This window comes from Spinacia oleracea, chromosome 3 (genome assembly GCF_020520425.1).
Source record: "Spinacia oleracea cultivar Varoflay chromosome 3, BTI_SOV_V1, whole genome shotgun sequence".
Lineage (NCBI taxonomy): Eukaryota > Viridiplantae > Streptophyta > Magnoliopsida > Caryophyllales > Amaranthaceae > Spinacia > Spinacia oleracea.
The window spans coordinates 69474892-69490677 of record NC_079489.1 but is presented as its reverse complement, the minus strand read 5'-3'; the positions used below and the strand labels follow the sequence as shown (position 1 = coordinate 69490677).

General features: G+C 39.6%; 1 protein-coding gene across 9 annotated transcripts; it reads right to left on the bottom strand.

Moving 5' to 3' along the window:
• Positions 1 to 2781: 2781 nt before the first annotated feature.
• On the bottom strand, positions 2782 to 13884 carry LOC110802424 (uncharacterized). Of its 9 annotated transcripts, none has more exons than XR_008930599.1 (7): positions 13410 to 13867; positions 11232 to 11357; positions 10832 to 10868; positions 10355 to 10500; positions 10255 to 10262; positions 4497 to 4635; positions 2782 to 3234 (listed from the first exon to the last, which is right to left on the bottom strand). XR_008930599.1 is itself a non-coding variant. In XM_056840466.1 (6 exons), the coding sequence occupies exons 1-6, from the start codon at positions 13431 to 13433 to the stop codon at positions 4605 to 4607; spliced, it is 372 nt and encodes a 123-aa protein (XP_056696444.1). In that variant the 5' UTR covers positions 13434 to 13866; the 3' UTR covers positions 2782 to 4604. The 9 variants fall into 9 exon arrangements, 3 of the variants coding, with proteins under 3 accessions (XP_056696444.1, XP_056696442.1, XP_056696443.1); XR_008930600.1 differs by having other exon boundaries at positions 2782 to 3147; XR_008930597.1 differs by having other exon boundaries at positions 2782 to 3474; positions 13410 to 13866.
• Positions 13885 to 15786: the final 1902 nt, after the last annotated feature.

Genomic DNA, 15786 nt, shown 5'->3' with positions numbered 1-15786 from the left:
AAACCGAGAAACACCTCTGGACATAATAAGGATGACAACTCTTACCTTATGTTCAAGAGCAAGCATCGAGCGACAAAGGAATTAGGAAATGCACACTTGTCCCTAAGGACAAGTGGGATACTGAAGGAAATAATGCCCTTGGTCCAAGTATGCATTTAATAATAAGTCTAATAAATGCGGTTCAGTATTAATTAACAAGTTAATAATTCAGTGAGATCAAGTGAGCTGAATGCCTAGCTAGAGGCCGCTTCAGTTCAAGTGGAATTAATGATATTAATCCACAACTTACTCTTGACTAAACCCGTAGGGTCACACAAATAGTACGTAAACGGATCAAGCATTTAATGGCATTAAATACTCCATCTATGGATATTCGGAATCGACGGATCTTGGTTTCAGTGGGAGCTAAGATCGTCAAAGGCAAGTAAATGAATACTCCGGAAATGATGATATTACCGGAAACGGAAATATGGATCGTATCGGAAATATAAATATTATCCAAGTCGTAGATGTTGCCGGAAAAGGAAACATGGTACGTATCGGAAAATATTATCGGAAATGGAAATATTACCGGAATCGGAAATATTACCGGAAACGGAAATATTGTCAGAATCGGAAATATTATCGGAATCGAAAAATAATTCCGGAAACAGAAATATTAAATATTTGTTCGAAACGGAAATTAATTCCGGAATCGGAAATGTTAAATATTGTTCCTATCGGAAATGAATTCCGGAATCGGAAATTTAATCGGAAGCGTATCGTACGAATTAGCATCGGACGAGGCTTGCTAGACGAAGGCCCAGCACGAAGCCAGGTCGTCGCCCTGCAAGCCACACGCATCAAACAAACACGCCAAGGCCTCGACCAAGCCCAGCGCAAGGCCAGGCCCAGCCAAGGCTTGGCGCGCGAGCACGGATCAGCGAATGGGCTGCGAGCATGGGCCTCGGCGCCGTGCAGCTCGCGTGGGCCGCGAGGCATGCGCGCGGGCTGTACGGTGCTCGTGTGCGTGCTATACGAATCCTAAAGCTATCGGAATTCGTGCATTGATTAAATCCTAATCCTAAAAGATTAAATTAATTATTTAGAGTTCTAAAAGGATTCTAGTTAATTAATTAGTATTCTAACAGGATTCGAAATCCTTTCCATGGTTCGATAAATATATGCCTAGGGTCATAAATTTATACACGAATTTTTCAACAAGTATTTATACAATAAAAGCTGTGATTTTGAGCAGAAAAATTAGTCACATTACTTGCCCATATTAGCCGAAAATAATATTACCTTAAGGGCGATTCTAGTTGGTCAATCTTAAGGCGGATCCGGACGTGCTGTGGACTATCTACGGAGGGACGACACTTGGAGTCCTAAAGACTTGTTCTTGTTCGGTTCTGGCGCAGCTAGGGAGGGTACGCTACAAAGTGTATGCATCTAAATTATGCTAACTGATTATGTGTAAATAATATGTTTCCTGGCATTAAGGTTTTTCCGCATGATTTATGTTTTTCATATGTATCATAACCTAATAGTCATCACCGTAAAAGATCCCACAACAAGAGGGATAATCCGTAATCGGAGAAGGAAGAGATCAGGGAAAGTCGGAACGACGATTAGGTGCCTAACCGAAATAGCTCAAAACTTGACTCAAGTTATGACAACTCAGGTAACTCGCAAGAGTAATATTGAAAACTTTGGTGATGTATTTAAGAAAGTAGCAACTAGTAAAACACCTACCTATGTTGGAAAGGAAGACCTTGCATGTCTAGAAAACTGGCTTAGAGAAGTTGACAAACTGTTTGATGCTATCAATTGCCCTGAGGATCCAAAAATCAATAATGATGTGTACTATCTAAGGGAAGAAGCTGACCTATGGTGGTCACAACGAAAGAAAGACTTAATGGCCAAACCTGATTTTGATTGGGAAACCATAAAAGAAGCTTTGAGAGCTAAGTTTTACCCTCCCTATCAGAAATGCCTAGAATTTACAAACCTTAGAATGGGGACCATGACTGTGAATGAGTATTACACCAAGTTCATAGAGCTAATGAGGTTTGCACCTGAAATAGTCCCAACTGAAGCCATAAAAGCTCAAAGGTTTGAGCAAGGGTTAACTTTGACTTTGCAAGGGAAGATTGGGGGAGTTAACTTTGAATCCTTAGATGATGTTTATGGTCGTGCAACTCACCTATATGGGATTAAAGGAAGAGAGCTTGATGGAAATTCTGGTGAAAAGAGGAAGGGAAATGGAAACTTCCAAGGGAATGAGAAGAAACCTAAGCTGGATGGGGAATTTAACCATGGAAAGAGGGAAGGGAATTTTAACCAAAATAGGGAAGAGAATCGCAATATCACCCAGCAGGATGGAATCAACAACACCAAACCTAGAGGTGGGAATAACGCCACCCAATTGAAGGGACAATTGTTCGTTATGAATCAGCGTGAAGCTGAAAAAGCATATACTACAACAAAATAAGCTTTTAATAGCGCTTTTTTCAATGAAAGACAGCGTTTTTAAAGCGCTGTTAATTAGCAGCGCTTTTAAAAGAATAACAGCGCTTTTAAAAAGCGCTTTTAATTTTGCATCATGTAACAGCGTTTAATATATAAGCGCTATTAAAGCTATAGTATGGCGGGAAATTTTGTGCCCCCAACAACTAATTTAATTTCAATTAATTAATAGCGTTTAACTAAAAAGCGATGTAATTTTTGTCGTATTTTTTTTAGTTTTCATTTTTAATTATTAAGTACCTGTAATTAAAATAAAAAAAATTAGAGCCTATATAGGATAATGTAAGAGTTGAATATATGTCTTGCTCCCCACAAAAAAAAATATATAAGAAACAAATTGAATAAGATCCAACTTCATTTCTATCATATCAATGTATTCTTGATGTACTCAAAACCGAAATTTTGATCCTCTTCAATTTTCAGTGCCAGTGAAATAATCAGCTCTGCCAATCTGGAGATTTTCCGATGAAACTTCACAAACAGAACCAATGTGCCAACTACTTTACAGATAAACTCCAATACAATGTACAACGCTTCCAGCAACAACCAAATCAGTTGAGGCCACAACAAATTTCTTCCCTTCTTGCAGAACCACAACCATCAAACAACTCGTAGATCATGTTATAGGACATGATTTTCCTATTAAGTACAAAATTCTCACTCAAATTAAGCAATGAAGGTCACAAATTTGAGCAAAGAGATCCCTTATATCAGAGTTGAATAGCACTGCATGATGAAATATCAAGAAGATATTGGATAATATGAAATGATCATTTCATGAGAACAATATTAAAAGGAGACTTTGGCACTATTAAAACATGGCAGTTAACAATATACATGCGTGTATATGTGTAGAGAAATAATTCATTTTCTCCTGGATGCGGAAATTCACAGGTTTGCTAGATGACTAGATGGCACCACAGAAAAATTGAGTAGTATTAGAGAGAAAAGAACACCTGTTTTTCCCTAGCAACACACAAAGAAAGGCAACACCACATTAGCTAAATAATGATAATTTCTAAAATCTCAATTAAAGGAGAAAGAAAACACATAGGGACGCAATTAAAGGTCCATTTTGGAAGAAAAAAAATAATAAGCAAAGTTAGTAGAATTTCCTTCGAATGCCTGCATGGCTGCACCAAACCTCATGGGTATTGCATGGTATGAGTATAATAGCATTTTGGAGAATTTAAAAAGCCCATACAGACTGATAGATTATGTTAATAATCGTTTTGTATATATTTATAATTAGCAAGTAGATAATCTTGTGATATTATCTCCCTGATTTGTAGCCTACAGCTAGCATATTAGGGTTGTATTACTTGTATATATTGATAAGTACCTAGATCGATCAGATATTGACATTCAACAACATTAAGCTTCTGCTCATGCAGCTGCTTCTGTATAACTATAAACTTCTGAAGCAAAGCTTTGCCCTCATTGCAAACATCATGAGCAGAATTCGAGGTACGCATAGGAATCAGTGTAAGAACTCTAAAGACCTTCTAACATCCATTGCCCTCTAGGACAATGGAATGTTAAATCTGAATATATTGTTTTATAAATCAAAAATGAAAAAAAGGAGGAGTTGGTTTATGATGCTTAGCTCTGGGCACAGAACACCCAATAAAGAAGCCAATAAAACAAGCTTAATGTTTACCTAGTTTGACTGAGAAAAGATGTAGAGCTAATGGTCTAATCCAATGATAATATTGTAAAATCGACTCTCTAGACATTTATATACTAAAAGACTCAGTGTCAGGAGAGGGATAATCATAATTAAAGTTTGGCGATCTTTGAGTCCGCATTGTCGGAGCTAAAAATTGAAAAACAATTTGTTTAGAGGCACGACAAATATCCAGCTTGTTTGTGACAAGTACCAGGCACAAATTAACAATCTAAATGGCTCTAAAATAGAGAAATTCATATGAGAAATAACAGTTCGAGTTGAGGAAAAACACTCATGCAAGTCTAGATGAGGTACTCGCCTGTTAGTGACCTCGTGAACCCAGATGTGGAGTTGCAACAGTTATGAAGTTTTTGGGTTCTAGTCCATAAATTCTATCTTTGGAATCTTCCCCGACCACTTGCAGTCCTTATTTATCATCCAGCTCTAGGTATGAACTTGTAACACACCAGCTAACCACCACAATAATCAAGGAAGAACACAAGGAAGTTATACAGTAAGTAAGAGAAACAGGAAGCTTTTTGATAGATGAATGCTCAAGGCAAATTACAAAAGGAGTAGCTTGAGGCTACAAATCTCCAAGTTGGTAGCTTGAGGCTACTAATCTCTATTCTCAGTACAAAAAAACACAATCCTTCCTCTCTCCTCTTTGCCCTCTTTAATTACTAACTTAGGCTACTGGTACGGTGCTTCATAAATGCAGCTGCTGCTTTGCTTTGTCTTCTAGTAGCTAACAACCTTGCTTTCCAACTCTGCTCCTGCTGCAGGTGCTTGGTGTGCCTTCTGAGTCTGTGTAAGCCCTTTCTTGTGGCGCCTGCTGTACACAAACATAGGTGGGTCAGCTCTCATGTGGTCCATTACATTACCTCGCCCCCAAAGACTCACCTTGTCCTCAAGGTGGAAGTCCGGGAAGCGATCGGAGATCAAGTGAGCTTCCTCCCACGTTGCCTCAAACTGTGGCAGCCCTTTCCACTTAATCAAGACCAAGGTAGGCTTGCCTTCACCACTTTGTTCACGCACCTCCAGCAATGCTTCTGGTTCAGTTATGAGCTCTAGCTCTTGGGTGAGTTGCTGTGGAATAGTTGCAGAAGCCATCTGTTGTCCACCGGCTCTCTTGAGCTGAGATACGTGAAAAACAGGATGAATTCTACAGGTGGGTGGCAATTTTAGCTTGTAAGCCACCTTGCCTATTTTCTGTAACACTTCATAGGGCCCGTAGAAACGTGCAGCTAACTTTTCAAAGGGTCTTTTGGCCAACGAACGTTGGCGATAAGGTTGTAACTTGAGAATTACATTATCCCCCACTTCAAACTGCTCTTCCCTCCTCTTGACATCGGCATTTTTCTTCATTATTTGTTGTGCACGCAGGAGGTTGAGTTTTAGCTCGTCCAACACACCATCCCTTTCCTTCAGCATTTCCTCTACACTGTCCACAGGGGTCTGCCCGGAGCCAATGTGAAACAGCCTTGGTGGATCACGGCCATAGACAATCTTAAAGGGGGTCATAGTAGTGGCCAAATGGGTTGAAGTGTTGTATGAGTACTCGGCCCAAGTCAACCACTTAGCCCACTCCTTCGGCCTTTCACTTGCGAAACATCTTAAGTACGTCTCCAAGCCTTTGTTCACGTTCTCAGACTGCCCATCGGTTTGGGGGTGGTAAGCCGTACTCCTCCGCAATTCGGTCCCCTGTAACTTGAACAATTCCTTCCAAAATATGCTAAGAAAAACTCGATCTCTATCCGACACAATGGAGGAAGGGAACCCATGTAGCTTCACCACTTCTTTAATGAAGGCATTTGCAACTGAAAGTGCAGTAAAAGGGTGCTTCAACCCGATAAAATGAGCATATTTGGACAAGCGATCAACCACAACCAAAATAGTGTCCACCCCTTTTGAGGGAGGTAAACCCTCAATAAAGTCCATAGCAATGTCACTCCAAACAGCCGTGGGAATCGGAAGAGGCTGCAGTAGCCCGGCGGGTTGTTGTTGTGAGTGTTTGCTCCGTTGACATACCGCACACTCTCTCACATACGCGGCCACCATCTTCCTCATCCCCTGCCAAAACCACTCTGCATTCAGCCTAAGGTAAGTTTTAACCTCCCCTAGATGACCACCAGTTGGGGAGTCATGGTATTCCCGTAGTAATAAGGCAATGAAGGCAGAATTTTTCGCCAACACCATGCGGCCTTTGAACAATAGTATGCCACCCTCCACTGTAAACCCAGGTACTACCCCCCCTTCTTCTATCTCCTGCCTTAATTTCGTCAGCCCCCCATCATTCCTCACTTCTTCTTCCAATTTCTCCCAGCATATACCGTGAGATGAGAGTAATGCTCCTAACTCCATACCTCCCAATTCAAGCTCACCTTCATTCTTCCGAGAGAGCGCATCAGCAACACGGTTCGATGTTCCGGGCTTATATTGTATCTCAAAATCAAACCCAATCAATTTTCTCACCCATTTTTTATAGTCCGCTCCGATCTCCCGTTGTTGAGTGATGTATCTGATGCTCTGTTGATCGGTCCTTATCACAAAAAGTCTCCCCAAAAGGTAGTGTTTCCACTTTTGCACAGCTAGACACACCGCCATCAACTCTTTTTCGTATATAGACTTCCCCCGTGCTTGTGGCCCGAGAACCCGACTAAAAAAAGCAATAGGACGATTGTCCTGCATCATCACAGCTCCTATGCCGTAGCCCGAAGCATCAGTTTCGAGGATGAACATGCTGCTAAAATTAGGCATTGCCAACACCGGGGCAGTGGTCATGGCTTCCTTAAGCCTCACAAATGCCGTGGTGGCCTCTGCCGTCCACCCAAAACTATCCTTACGTAGCTGGTCCGTAAGGGGTTGAGCTATTTGTGCATAGCTCGAGACGAACTTACGGTAGTATCCCGTGAGTCCTAGGAAACCCCGTAGTTCCCTCAAGTTCTGTGGTATGCGCCACTCTTGGATTGCTCGGACTTTCTCTTGATCAACAGCCACACCCTTACTTGAAATTACATGGCCGAGGTATGCAACCTCTGTCTTGCCGAATTCACACTTTTTATAGTTTGCAAACAGTTGATTCTCAGCTAAGGTTGACAGCACTATTTAAGGTGTTTCTCATGTTCTGCTTCACCATTGTTGTAGATTAAGATGTCATCAAAAAAAACAAGTACGAATTTTCTTAAATAAGGACGGAATACCTCATTCATAAGGGATTGAAATGTTTCCGGAGCATTGGTAAGCCCAAAAGGCATAACCATAAATTCATAATGGCCTTCATGGGTCCGAAATGCGGTCTTGGGGACATCACTCGGCTTCACACGAATCTGGTGGTAACCAGCCCGCAAGTCTAACTTGGAGAAGACTTTGGCCCCATGTAACTCATCAAGCAACTCATCGATCACCGGAATGGGGTACTTATCGGGCACCGTTTCCTTGTTAAGCGCCCTATAATCCACACAGAACCTCCATGAACCATCTTTCTTTTTTACCAACAAAACCGGGCTAGAGAACGGGCTAGTTGACGGTCTGATTATGCCGGCCTCCAACATCTCCCTTATAAGCCGCTCAATCTCATCTTTTTGAACTTGAGGATAACGGTAAGGCCTCACACTAACTGGGTCACTCCCTTCCTTCAAAGAATGGCGTGTTCGTGATTACGAGTGGGAGGCAGTCCCGATGGAAGTTCAAACACTCCCTTATATTCCATCAATGTCTCACGCAAGAACAGGGGTTGTTCCTGTGTTGCCCTGACCTCCTCTTCTAGTCGATTGAACTCGACCAAAATTCCCCCACCTTCCTTCTTGAGAACCTTAATCATGGCTTTGAGAGAGATTTTCGATCGTGACAAAGACGGGTCGCAGGTGATGATCACCGTCTCCTTCCCCAACTTATATTTCATCACCTGTGTTTTCCAATTTGTAACCACTGGACCCAATTTCTCAAGCCACTGTATTCCAAGGATAACATCTGAATTCCCTAGCTCCAAAGGCAAGAAGTCCTCCTGTATGGCTACCTCCCCATTCAACTTCAGACACACATTTTTACACACTCCCGTTCCCCGTACTGCTTCTCCGTTTCCCAGCGACACCCCAAACCCACCGGAGCCCGTAATTGGAACTCCCAATTTTTCCACTGCCTTAAGCGAAATAAAATTGTGGGTGGCCCCAGGGTCCACCATGACCACCACTTCGCCATCTCCAATTGTTCCGACCAACTTCAGCGTTTTTGGGTTAGTTAACCCCACAATTGAATTCATGGATACAGTGATAGGACTTACCTCTGTCTCTGGCAATTCTAAAGACTGAAATTCGCCTCCCATCTCGCTGTCGTCCTCCCCCAATTCGTCCTCATTATCATCCACAAGCAAGACACTCATCTCCTTCTTCTTGCATTGGTGGCCAATGCCCCACCTTTCGTCACATCGGAAACATAACCCTTTAGCCTTCCGGTCTTGCGATTCCCTCTCTGTCAGCCTATTTATCTCGCCGGAGAACCGTGAGTTGGCCGGAGCCGACCTGGGTGGTAGGTTGCTTTGGGCGGTGGAGTGGACTGATCCTACAGAAGACGCCGGTTTGAAACTGGTTGCCTTTGCCGTAGGATTGTAGTGATTTGGAGCAAGGCTGTGGGTTTGGGCGATAGGTGTGTTTGAGGTTGGATAACTGTTTACTGGACTTTTGCTAAAATAAGAGAACCCGTTTTTGTTGGGCCCAGATCCGTTCCTCTTTAACCCATTGACCCTAATCTTCTCCTCCACCCGTAACGCCACATCCACAGTATCATTATATGTATACGGGTTTAAAACCCGAACCTCCGCCTTAATCTCCTCCTTCAACCCATTCAGAAACTGCCCTACTAATATGCTCTCTGGTACGTCGTCTAATGGTGACACCAGCTCGATGAAACGCCGCTCATACTCTGCCACGGTGGAGGTTTGTGTGACTGCAAGCCATTGCTCGTGAAGTGAGCCTGTGTTCAAAGGCCGGTACTTTAACAGGACCCTGGCTTTGAGCGCCGCCCAACTCCTGATTGGATTTCGCCTCGACTCAAATGTGAACCACCGCAAGGCGTCGCCGTCCATTGACACAACTGCAGCGTTTAGCTTTTCCTCTTCTGTTAATTTGTAAAATTCGAAGTACTTCTCTCCCCTCATTATCCACCCATCCGGATCCGTCCCTTCAAAATTCGGCATGTCGAGTTTTCTGTACTTCCAATGGCCACCTCTTCCCCCGCCATCGAACCGGTGGTTGTGTCTGGTTTCAGAATACTCATCTTCTCCTTGGTGGTCATTTGGCCTTGCGTTGGGTTGCTTGGTTAACAGTGCCTTGATGTCTTCCTGGAATTTCTCCTGGTTCTTCTTTATCAATTCCATTTGCGTATTTTGTTCTTCCCTGAAACGATCAATCCTTCCCTCTAGACGGGGAGTTGCTGTGTCTACCTGCTCTGAACTCTTAGCCATGAGTTTTTCGGCCAAGATGTTCTGAAAAACCTCCATACTCTCTGCCAAAATCTGTTGTATATTACTCTCTAAGCCATCCATTCGCTGGGTTACTTCTGCCAGACCAGTTTCCAACGCCTCAAAACGTTGTGAGTTCGGAAGCACCATGGTGGCTGACTCCCTGGGACCGTACGGCTCTGATACCAAATGTAACACACCAGCTAACCACCACAATAATCAAGGAAGAACACAAGGAAGATATACAGTAAGTAAGAGAAACAGGAAGCTTTTTGATAGATGAATGCTCAAGGCAAATTACAAAAGGAGTAGCTTGAGGCTACAAATCTCCAAGTTGGTAGCTTGAGGCTACTAATCTCTATTCTCAGTACAAAAAAACACAATCCTTCCTCTCTCCTCTTTCCCCTCTTTAATTACTAACTTAGGCTACTGGTACGGTGCTTCATAAATGCAGCTGCTGCTTTGCTTTGTCTTCTAGTAGCTAACAACCTTGCTTTCCAACTCTGCTCCTGCTGCAGGTGCTTGGTGTGCCTTCTGAGTCTGTGTAAGCCCTTTCTTGTGGCGCCTGCTGTACACAAACATAGGTGGGTCAGCTCTCATGTGGTCCATTACAGAACTTTTCATTGTCTGTTCAAACAAAAATAATTAGTTATCATAACCTACATTCAGCTAAATTAAAACCCAAAGCAAGTGGAAGCAAGGGATAACGAGTATCCGACCTGGCAGAACTGACACCACGGTGAATAGAAGATAAAAATCCTTGGCACTCTTCTGTCCTCCAACTTCATCAATTTCTGAATTCCAGTCTTACTCAATATCACCATATTTTCTGAGTCAATTACGTCAGCGACCTCCCAAATTTCTTCTGCACTACCATTCTGATTATCGGATAATCATATTATTTCAAGTTATGTAACATGAAAATCAGAGCACCCTACTAGAATTTTAGTTATTTTATTGTTTTTAAAGATGTACTTTGTGTTGTTTTCCAGTAAAATTAGACCACCAAGTCTTACTCTATATAGAAATGAGACAGAGATCAGAAAATGCGCATAATAAACTGCTAGCAGAAGCTCATATAGTACACAGGCTTATCATCCTAATCAGTTGGCAGACGAATCACTCAGTACTTAGTACTGCTTACATATCAGTCAAGTACTTTCTGCTTTGAACAAGCAATTTGGAAAAAATAATACCTGTCCCAGATTTTCTAATTTGTGTTGAACAACGTCCCTGCAAAGAAGGAAAAAATAAATAGTACTTTGTTAGTTACTTTCATCGACATCATTTGATCACATCTAAACCTAACTCTTTTACATTACAAAATTCAAATCATAGAATATAGAGTAAGTCACATTATACCAGATAATATTATCAACTATGTCATATGCTAGAAGGTAATACACATTAACCAAAGAGACCTAACTAAATTGGGGAGAAAAGGTAGAGATTAGGAAGATCTAGCTAGCTCTAAAAGTACGTTATTAATAATACATACTATAAGGAAATAATGATTTAATATTGGCTGACGTAGGAATACATCAGACTGGTTTAATACAGAGGTTAGTTTCAAACTTTTCTTGCTAAATCAGATACCTGAAAAATTATATGAGCACGATCATCGGCATGTATCAAGTCACCAGGAGTCCAAGACAGCTCAGCAAAAGTAATTGTGCTTGCGACTGTTAGAGTGAAACCAACGCCTCGAGCTTTGATTAACAGCTGAAAGAAGAAAATAAAGAAAAATAAAGCTTAGAAGTTAGCTTATTTAGCAATCCCAATAGAGGAGTACAAAAAAAAAGTCAAGGTAGTATTTTCCATACAACTGCAGCCTTAATTGTTTCTTTTTTCCTAAAAGTCTGTAACGTGTACTATCGTCGACGCAACTTTCTTCTATTGGAGGTTCAATAATGTAGTCAGAATATGTAAACTGAAATGTATTGAATTAACACTCTAGTAGTTAGTGAAAATCGTACATCACTCGAAGAAGTCAGGCGGTGATCATCAGGACAGTCTGTATATTTTGGCAACCATCATATTCAATTTTAAACATTAGATGCAATTTTCAGAGCAACAGATGGTGGTACACTAGTTAATAGCATTAAAGCTACACCAAAACCAAACCACCCAACCTCTCTAAGAGACAAATACAAGTTCACACTTCACTAAACCTTAAGGTGGAGAACACCAGAAAAATACATGGAACAAGTAAAGATTATAAATTTAGTCATTATACATCCCAAAATCCTCAACAATGCAGGAAATTGTCAATTAAAAAATTGAATCAAACAATGCAGGAAATTGTCAATTAAAAAATGGAAAAATTTATAAAGGCAGTCCCAACTATGGACGTTTATCTTTAAAAGGTCCCAACTACGGATTATTACTGGCCGGTCCCAAATAAAGGGGTTGTTGACTTTGCGTGGGTCTTTTTCCAAAATGACCGGTTTACTAAGTTGAAGACGATGACGTGTCGGGTCATTTAAAAAAATCACGTGCCACTTTAAAACAAATCCACCCATTTAATAAAAATCCCACCCATTTAACTAAAATCCCACCCATTAAATAAAAAATCAACCACTTAAAATACCCACCCAGTTATTTGGGTGTTTGATTTTAAAATTTTTTATTTTTTTTTACCTCCTTCCTCCTTCAGCAACACCACCTGCAACAACCTCCCACCACCCTAGCTAGCTACCAAACCCAACCGTCGACCCCAAAATCTCACCGCCCACCACATGTCTGTTTACCGATCTCCCTTCTGTCTTTCACTTCTCGGTTTCCGTCCAACGCAAACCCGAACGGAGAAGCCGCACTCCACTCTCCTCTCGCTCACACCATATCCGTCGGAGCTGCGAACTCGCCGCACTACACTCCCCTCTCGCCGGAGATGCAAACAAGCCGCCCTACACTCCCCTCTATTTCGCGGCGGGGAACCCAGATCTCGCCGCCCACAACCCAATTCTCGCCGGGGAAGGTTTGAACGACAATGGCCGTGCACAAGATCTCCTTGTTTTTAATTTTTTTTATTAAATTAAAAAAATAATTATTTGCCGGCGGTGGAGGCTGAAGGGGTCGGCGCCGGAGGCTGAAGGGGAGAGTTTGCGCGCAGCGTGAAGGTGAGAGGCGAGGAGGGAGGAGAGGAAAGTGGTGGCCGGCGGTGGATGCGGGGGTAGATTTGGTGGAGAGAGAAAAAAGTTAAGAATATTTATTTTGGGTAAAAAAAAAATCCTTGACTTACACATCCGGTCACCGGTAAAAAGACCCACGCAAAGTAAACACCCCCTAGTTGGGACCAGTCAGTAATAATCCATACTTGAGACCTTTTAAAGATAAACGTCCATAGTTTAGACTGCCTTTATCAATTTTTCCTTAAAAAATTGAATCAAACAAAGGGTTTATATAAAATCATAATCTAATTCACAATATCAATAATAACGCAATTCAACAATGTTATAGTCAAATTATACGGGCATTTAAGAAATAAGAGGATCTTTCTGTTCATTTTTCGGATTCTTCAAAATTCTATTGGATGCCATCCAATTAAAACCTAAAAGATCGATAGAAGCTCACTAAATCAAGTCATATCTTCAGCTAAAATTATCGAATAAAACTTGTCAGAATCACTAAATTGGGGGAAAACATCAAATTCAATAGAAATAAACCAGCATATCTCAAATAAACGACAATTCACACATGAAAACTCGCAAATCACAATTGATGAAACCTGTAAAACGCAATTAAATTGAAAATTAAAAAGACATGCATACTCACTAAAAAATCGATAATACACCGCATATTTCATCACAAATTAAGAAGAAGAAGTAGGCCAGGGAGATTCATCACAACCGTCGATAAAGGGTTTATCGGAGAAGAAGCCAAATCATAACTGACCTCAACAAATTTCGCATTGAAAAGAACTTGAAAAAATTTCGAATTGAGGGAACTCGCTCGAAAATGTTTGGATTGTTAAAATTTGGGATTTGGTAGAATTGGGATTGCAAATGAAAATTTTAGTCGATGAACAACTGCAGTATTTCTGGGTAGGTGGGAAAACCATATTGTTCTTCTTTTTTATTTAATAAAGAATTTGGGATGTTTTGGCAGCACTTAATTAACAAACAAACATTCAAGCGTTATTATTTGTTAATAATGACAACGTTTAATTATAAACCCTATCAATTAGGCGTATTTGATATTAATGATAGCGTTTTTTAATAAACGCTATCAATTAGGTGTTGTTAATTGATCATTTTGGTGTAGTGATATGAAGTAGAAGCTGATACTTTTTCTATTTATGATCTACTTGCTAGCTAAACTTTTATTGTAATGGTAGGACATCACATTCATTCATTCCAAGAGCTTTAGTTTTCAAAAACTTAATAGGCGAGTTACGGGGTCGTAACTTTCTTTTTGAGGGGGGTAGAATGGGATAGAGTTTCGCGCCCTTTTACCCATTTTTAACATATTTTTGGAACTTTTTGTAAAATTTGGTCTATTTTATGCATGTGCATTAGCATCTTCTTCTTTTTAAAAGAATCGATAAAGTTGAGATATCTCCGTTTTCGGAATATAGTGTGGTATTTTGTCCTAAGTTTCGGGACGAAACTTCTTTTAAGGGGGTAGACTGTAATACCCATATTTTTAGGCATTTTATTAATCATTTTATGCATATTTTTAATATATATTTGATATTAAATTATTTTGGAAGGAAAAATATTCAAATATTTTGGAGGGAAAATGTTAAATTGTCTTAGAGGGAATATTATTTTCAAAACTGAATTTAAATTATTATTTTCGGATTTTATTAATTCCTAATTCTATTAGGAATCAATTTTGGAGAAAAATAGTTTTAATCAACTTAAAATTATTTTATAAATCCGAAAATTATGTTTAGTATTTTATAAAATCATTTTTATATAATAGGATATTTATGATAATATATTTCAGATTTATTTTGGAAAAATAAGATAATTTTTTATAAAATTGGATATAAAGAGTTTTACCAATTCAAAATTCCCTAAAAATCCGAATCTTTTGAGATAAATTCTGAAAATTTCAGGATAAATCTTAAATAATAATAAAAGACTATGTGTCAAATTTCGTGATTTTATCTTTCGTATTTCTATTTAAAATCAATTTTACTCTAAATCGAAAACCACCACAATTATGACTAGCTAGATTCAGAATCCTACCCTAACTTAAACACCAACTCTGAATCTACCTATTAGGGTTCAATTATGAATCTAACTCTAATCTTACAACTATAAATACCCCTCCCTCATTCATTATTATTCAAATCAAAAGTTGAGAGTTTTTCCAAGCCCGCTCTTAAACTTCTTCTTCCTCTTTGGCTCTAAACCTTCTTACTTAACACCCTTATACCATCACCAAGACACCCCCGTCGTGCACTCCTTGCCTCCGACGTCTACACCTTGGTGTCGTGACTTTCACACCCCAATTGATTTCAAAGCCTTCTCTTTTTACGGTCAGTTTTTACTTTTAAACTTTTCTAAATTAATACCGTAATTTTTAAAAGTATATTTTTTAAACCATGAGTTTAAAATTTTGATTTATAATACTGTTATTATGCATGCAAAACTCGGGAAATAAATTTAAGGGCATTAGATTTATTTTTATTAATTTAATTGTTCAATCAGGACTTAATTAGGGTTTTATTTATTAATTGTTAGGAACTCGTGAATGATCCGTAGCATGATCAAATTTATATTTGTGTGAGGTATTATTTAATCAAGGTACGTGTATGTGGCTAGATTATTATATGAATGAAATCTATGTATGGTTTGATTATTAACTTCAAATTATTAATTGTTTTCAAATTGAAAATTGTGAATTAGTGATTTTGAATTGTTTCTTGATTTGTGAAAATTGTTTGAGGATTTTTGAAAGGTTAAATATTCTTCTTGATTTTAATATGATGATGGATTTGTTCAAGTGGTTTTTGAAATAGTTTGTTTGGTTTTGATGAGTTATAAATCTTTATTTCAAAATACGTTGTTTTCTTTAAAAATAAATTTGATTAAATAAAAGGAGGATTGTTGGTTGATCATATGGTTGGAACTGGATGGTCTTTCACGACATTATTGTACTTTTATAAAGTCTCAAGGTGGAATGGATTTCATGGAACTTT

Coding starts and splice junctions, on each gene's coding strand:
- LOC110802424 (XM_056840464.1), bottom strand. CDS start 13,433: ATGCGGTGTATTATCGATTTTTTA. Junction 11,358..13,409: donor GGTGTATTATCGATTTTTTA/GTGAGTATGCAT, acceptor TTCTTCTTTCAG/CTGTTAATCAAAGCTCGAGG. Junction 10,204..10,354: donor CGTGGTGTCAGTTCTGCCAG/GTCGGATACTCG, acceptor GTTTGTGTACAG/CAGGCGCCACAAGAAAGGGC.